The sequence below is a fragment of the Psammomys obesus genome, unplaced genomic scaffold (genome assembly GCF_907164565.1).
Source record: "Psammomys obesus unplaced genomic scaffold, mPsaObe1.curated_primary_1811, whole genome shotgun sequence".
NCBI classification, from domain to species: Eukaryota; Metazoa; Chordata; class Mammalia; order Rodentia; family Muridae; genus Psammomys; species Psammomys obesus.
In genome coordinates, this window is record NW_026585894.1 from 23,632,148 (window position 1) to 23,638,736 (window position 6,589).

Genomic DNA, 6,589 nt, shown 5'->3' on the forward strand with positions numbered 1-6,589 from the left:
TGACATCAATACTTTCCTAATTAGTTGGTTAAGTATATGTTTCTGTTTGGAACACACAGTCCTATTTGTATCCATAAAAGAAACAAATATTTATTTTTTGGTTCAAAAAAAAGTATCAAACTAGAATGAAAAACAAGAAAACAGACATTATTTCAGCTGTAGTGTCAAGTTTGGTTTGAAAAATAATCACTGTAATTGTTTCCTTAAGTTTTTCATTTAGCTGAAGCTATCGAAATTTTCTCTTACATAAACAATTGCAATTTTTTAATATTTATCTTGTGTTGTAATTGATGTCACAGAATCTAAAGTGTAGTAATTCTGCTTTTATTAGTTTTTATGTTTGAAATGAGAGCAGAATAAAGTCAAGTAAAATGGGAAAACACCTAGTCATTTTCATCATCATAATCTTCATCCTTTTTCTGCATGAGCAATTCATGTGCTTTTAGTATTCTTGGTATTGGAGTTTTGACAGTGTCATAATCCCATCCTTTCCTCATAAACAGTTTCTCAAGGATGCTTGGCATAGTGTAGCCTTTGCTTATGATGAAATCCTTAAAGGCAATTGTTCCATAAAGGTCTTCAATGACGTCTGGTTTTTCTGTCTTTCCACTTTGAAGTGCAGGATCCTCTAAAGGTTCATCATTTACTAGCTTTTTCCACAGAGACGGCTTTAGATACCATGCTCCATATCTAATCTTATCTCTGGTGTGCTTGTAAGGATCTTGTGGTTTTCGGAGTTTCCTTTCAAAGTTTGACTCCTGTATGGAGAATCTGATTTCCTTCACTTTGCTCAGCCTCCTGCAGTACCTGAGCTCAGGAGGAAGCAGGCTGATTTTCTTGATGGCACAGTCATCATAGATCTGTTTGCACTCATAGCCAATGTCAAATTGCTTCATCATGAACTCTTCGTCAATGTCCATGACTCCAAGTGACTCAACCCATTCACAGAAGTCATAGACTTCTTTGGGTGTGTACCTGTTATAAAGAGACTCACTGGAGTCCTGTGTCTCAGACTTGTTTTCATTAAGCATACTATATATACATGACCAAGGAAACTCGGGAGGTTCCGTGTCAACTTCATTGTCAGAGCATGTCTCAGCCACTGTAGGCTCATTTATAGATTTTCTGCGGCCCTCACAGTAATTCCATTTCTCCTCCAACCTCCGGTCAGGGTCAAGAATTTTCAGAACTTTTAATAAGGTATCTTCAGAAATTGCTTCCTCCAGGGGCCAGAAAGCCAAGGGATGCTGGGTCAAGTTTGCTTCGGTTCTCTCCACAAAGGTCTTGCGTGCTTTCTTGGTCCGCGACAGAGAGGAAAACGAGCTTAAGTTCTGGCACCATTTTTGCTGAGTCTTTCTGGAGCCACGGCGGACTTCATGCGAAATTGTGGGGAGAAAGCCCTCATTGGGGCCACGAAGAATCATACCTTCACAAGAAGGACAGCCCTTCCTGAAATCATCCAGCCCTTTCTTCACAAACAGCCAACGTCGGCCATCCAGAGACTTAGGGAACTTCAGTTGTTCCTGTTTGTGCTTTGCTAAACACTTAGAAGGCAGCCTATCCTTGAACCAGGGCTTGTAGGTCATGCCCAGAGGCATTGGCTGAACTACCTTCCGGGGACGATTCCATGGAAGCCACTGCTCCTCCATGGTACCCCTGGATCTGAGGCAATTGCCCCGGCCTCAAAAGGCTTGTTTTCCGAGGGTTGCTCAGGTTGCTAAGAGACAAGGACTATGTGGCTGAAATTCTACTAGAATGGGCAAAACCAAGTGCTCCCCCAACCCAGACACCCCTGCACTGGCTCCTTCCATTCTGTTGGCCAAGAATTAAACACACTTCATTGTTCCACTGCACGACTTTCCAATTATTTCCTTCTGGGATTTCACAGAATGCTTTTATGAATATTGTATTCACCTTTTCGTGACTATTGTAAATATTGTTATTTCAACAATAGTGGGTTTTCTGACCTATAAAAAAACATTTCTGTATGTGTTCTTTTATTTGGCTTGGTATTGTTTTGTTGTTTTTAGTGTATGTCTGTCACAGTGTTTTTCCCTCTCTAATTTTTTCCAGATATTTCATGTTTTTGATACTATCATGGCACTGAAAATAAATTTTAAAAAAGCATGTACTGCATGCTTACTAGTGATGAATCTTTCCGATTTTGAAAAGTAGAGTAATGCCTCATTATGTAGCATGATTCCTCCTACTGCTTTTTGGCTTGGTTTTTATTTTGTTTTGTTTTGTGTGAGCTTTCTTTTTTTTTAAAGGCCAAGTTTTGCTGTGTAGTTAGTGCTGGTTGGCCTGCAAATCAGGTCAGCACAAAATTCCTCCTCTAGAAGGCTGGGATTACAGGTGTATAACATCACACCTGGCCTTGACTTGCTTTTTGACCGATTTTTTTATATAAAATTATATTTAAAAATCTATATAGAATTCTATGGTGATACTTTGGTTGATTTTTTTTTCCTGCCAGTGTTTTGAAGATGTAGATGTACTGTTTTCTTACTTACAGTATTTTTGTTATTATTTTATTTTATGTGTACTGGCATTTTGCCTGCATTGTCTGTGTATAAAGTGTGTGCCTGGTATCCATGGAGTGCAGAAGAGGGTGTCAGATCTACTAGGACTGGAGTTAAAAATGGTTGTATTGGCATGTGGGTGCTAGAAAACGTCAAGTCCTCTGGAAAGGCAACAATTGTTCTGAACAAATCCATGAGCCATCTCCCCAGTCCTTCATTTGCAGTATTTTGGATGAAACGATCAATGCAAGTCTGACTTATTGTCTTTATATGAAATCTGTCTCACATTTTCTCTATCAAAATAGATAATCTTAGAGGCATTGTGTGGATGCAAGGCACTGCTGCCTGTTTTCTCATTAGGTGGTGCGTTTCCTAGATCACGTTGTCTATCTTAATCTCTTCAATTTATAGAGAGTGCAGGGTCTCTGGCCTGGGTTCTTCCTCCCTGAGCAATGGTCTAAAGCCAATAAACAATGGCTCATTTCCCATTTTAATAGGGGATCAGTTTTTGCTGCCTCACGGCCAGTGTCTTGAACATTATTTTTTCTCAAAGTATAAAGCTGATCTCTTTTAGTCTATCTTGTTCAGAAAAGTGATGATAATTTTCTACTGATCTGTCCTAATCCAGTATGCTGTTTTCTTCAAGGTCACAGAGACTTTTTAAACATCAAATCCCTCATCACATGCTTACTAAGTTTGAAAGTGTAGATCATACCTGATTCATTAAAACCACCTTAGTCCTTAAAGTATAGAGTTGTATTTTATTTTTTCCAAATATATTCATTAGAAGAATTTCCTTTAGAAATTTATACCAAATTCAATAATAAATGTTTTACAGTATTGATATAGCATACATTCTTTTGTAATTACCAAAGATCCTCTAATACACAAATTCTATAGTAGATGCTGTCTGTCAACCATTTCCTGAACATCCATGTTTTGTACCAGAAATTAATTTTATTCTTCAGGCAATTTTTAATTAATTTATTTACTTTGCAACTCAATTTAAGCTTCTCCTCCCTTGTCTCCTTCCAGTCCCTACCTCTTACCCTCTACCCCCTGCAACCCTATCCTCTCTTTCTCCTCAGAAAAGGGGAGGCCTACAATGAATATCAACCTGACTTGACATATCAAGTTGCAGTATGAATAGGCACATCTGCTATTGAGGCTAGATAAGGCATCCCAGTTATGGGAAATTCTATAGGCCATAAAATTGTGCTTTTCTTCCAAAAAAACTTCCCATTGGCAAAGCTGCTCATAGCTTGGATCCTGCATCTAATTGTTTCTCTCTGGAAGTTCCCATTGACAGATATCTTAGAGCATGATTGATCAAACATGACAGTTTATGGAGGATAAAGGTCAGCCAGCAAACCTTGTATTAATAGTCTGCAAATCTTCCGTCCAGGAACAGAGGCAAACATGAATTTGTAATTGGGTACTTCTTAGATGGCAATGAGCACAAACTGGTGGTCATTGGGAGGCTGCAGCACTTCCATGTGGTCTTTGAAGCTGACCTTGGGCCAGAACTTAGTAGGTACTTTTTATACAAACTCTAGTGGAGACAGTATAGAGCTATGGTACAGTAATTCCCAAAGGTAGCTCTCAGAGGTACAGGAGCAATTGGGCTGCAATGCAATTCTTTTGAAACAAAGATATACTCATTGCGACCCATTAGCTAGTAGAAAACGTCAGCAACCTAAGGATCTAAGACTATATACCAAAGTCATCATTTCAGTGTGGTGTGGAAAGGGCTTTTGGTAGTCTGTGACTATCTTTTGTCCCTATAACTACATAAACATATTGAATAGGTACATTTCCACATCAGTCAACTCTTGAGAAAACAAGTTGATATGACCAAAGCATATTATCAGTATTTGAGAAGCAAATGGGCTTATACTTTTTTTTTATCTTCAGTTTTCTCCTTAATGTCAACATCGGCCTTCCATGACCAGAGTTTAAGGCAAAAGCCTCATATCCATGAATCCAAACAGATTAGGCTAGACCACCAATCTCTACACATCAGTTAAAGAGATAGCCTAGGGGGCAAGATGGTGGCGCCAGGAGGACTCTCATTCTGAGGAGCAGCACAGCAGGATTGGCACAGTGACCAGCAATCAGAACTCTCGGCCATAAAGCACAAGTGATTATGTTTCACAGGTGAGAGGATACCCCACGGTGGGGGATTCAATCAGCTTTAACTCACCCGGCTAAACCGCTGAAGAGATCCCGGTTCCTCCAGGCGCTTGGTCGCCAGCCCAGAGCTACCCGCCAGCGCAATCTGGCCACGGTCCCAGACTGAACTGTGGGCCCACAACACCATAGACTGGATTTCCCAGTCGAGAGATAACCCCACGGAGCAGGAAACAATTGGGACCAACCCCAGGTTACCCAGACATCCCCTGGAAAAGACTCGGGTTCCACGGGTGCCCCAGGAGCCAGCCCAGACCCAGAGCCAGGACAAAGGCGCCCGCACGGAGCCATGTCTGCGCGCCTGATTCGCCGCCTCAGATAGAACTGTGGGCACCAGAGCACCAGGGCACCAGACTGCGTGTCTCTGGCAGGAGGAAACCCCCAGCGGAGGGGGTCAGCAGCTCTAACGCTTAGGACACCCAGCACCAAAACACTTCCTGGACTCACGCAGACTCTAGTGCAGGCAGGAGCGCTGTGCTCTGCCACCATTGTTCAGTTCCCCTGGGGCACTGGGACACACAGCTGCATCCTCGGACCTGCAGGAGCCAGAGACCCATTACAGCAGCCCTCGGATACTGTGGCAGGGATCGACCAGTTATCCCTGGCTGGACTGTCAAAACTGTGGGAATCCCTGGTCCTTCAGGGGGGCTGCACCCACAGCGTCTGGACCAGAGAGGTGCCTACAGCCGCCATCCCAGACAGGGACACACAGCTTCTGGTCCACAGTGAGGCACCCAGCCTCCAGACCAGAGCAGTGTCCCCAGGCGCCAACTCAACCTAGGTGCAATTTCTCCAGGTCCAGAGCGGAGCAATCAGCCTCTGGCCCAGAGACTTGCTGAGTGCACCTCCCACTTTCCTGGACAGAACTGTGCGACCCAGGATAACAGACTGAGTTTCCCTGTTGGGAGAAAACCCCACAGCTAGGGAACCAGCAGTTTCTTCAAGAGGACTATACATGGAAATTTAGTGAGCAGCAGCACACTAAATTTATAACAAGAAACCCAGCAGTGGGGCAGCTGTCTTGAGAAATTCTATGGATAAGAGGAGATCCCCCCCTGCCTAACATAGACCTCAGCTACTACTCAGGGCTATAAACCTGAGGTGAGCAGTGGCAACTCCTGAGAAACACTGGCCATACAGTGACCATAACCAAAAAGCAGAGAAGGACTTCTTCAGGAAAAATCATCTTCCGGCCAAGGGGATACTCCCTACCTCAGGACTCCAGGAAGCACAGAAACTAACAGCCAACACCTAAATCAGCCCAATGGGTAGAGGTCAGCGTAAAGGCTCAACCAACAAAAGACAGAGCAATATGGCATCTCCAGAACCCAGCCATCCAGAAGCGAACAGCCCTGAACAATGCAGCATAATAGAAAATCAAGAAGATGACTTTACATCTATGTTGATGAAGAGGATAATAGAGGAGACAAATAAAATACGTAAAGAATTAGAGGAAGATAAAACCAAACAGATCATGGCTATCCGTAAAGAAATGGAAGAAGATAAAGACAAGCAGATTAGGGCCATCCGTGAAGAAATACGGGAAGATGCAGCCAAACAGCTTGGGGCCTTCAGAGAAGAAATAATTAAATCACTGAAAGAAATCAAAGAGACAGAGTTGAAGGAACTAAAAGAAAAAGAGGAAAATACAAGCAGACAGGTGAAGGAAGTAAACAAAACAACTCAAGACCTGAAGATAGAACTAGAAAAATTAAAGAAAACACAAATGGAGGAAATAATGGAGAGGAAGAATTTAGGGAAGAAAACAGGAACTACAGAGGTAAGCATAACCAACAGAATACAAGAAATGGAAGAAAGAATCTCAGGTGTAGAAGATACAATGGAAGAAATCGAAGTATCTGTCAAAGAAAATGTTA

General features: G+C 42.4%; 1 protein-coding gene across 1 annotated transcript; it reads right to left on the reverse strand.

The window, feature by feature from the left end:
- Positions 1–383: 383 nt before the first annotated feature.
- Positions 384–1,649, reverse strand: LOC129670889 (protein FAM47A-like). Its single transcript, XM_055599502.1, has one exon. The coding sequence runs from the start codon at positions 1,647–1,649 to the stop codon at positions 384–386; it is 1,266 nt and encodes a 421-aa protein (XP_055455477.1).
- Positions 1,650–6,589: the final 4,940 nt, after the last annotated feature.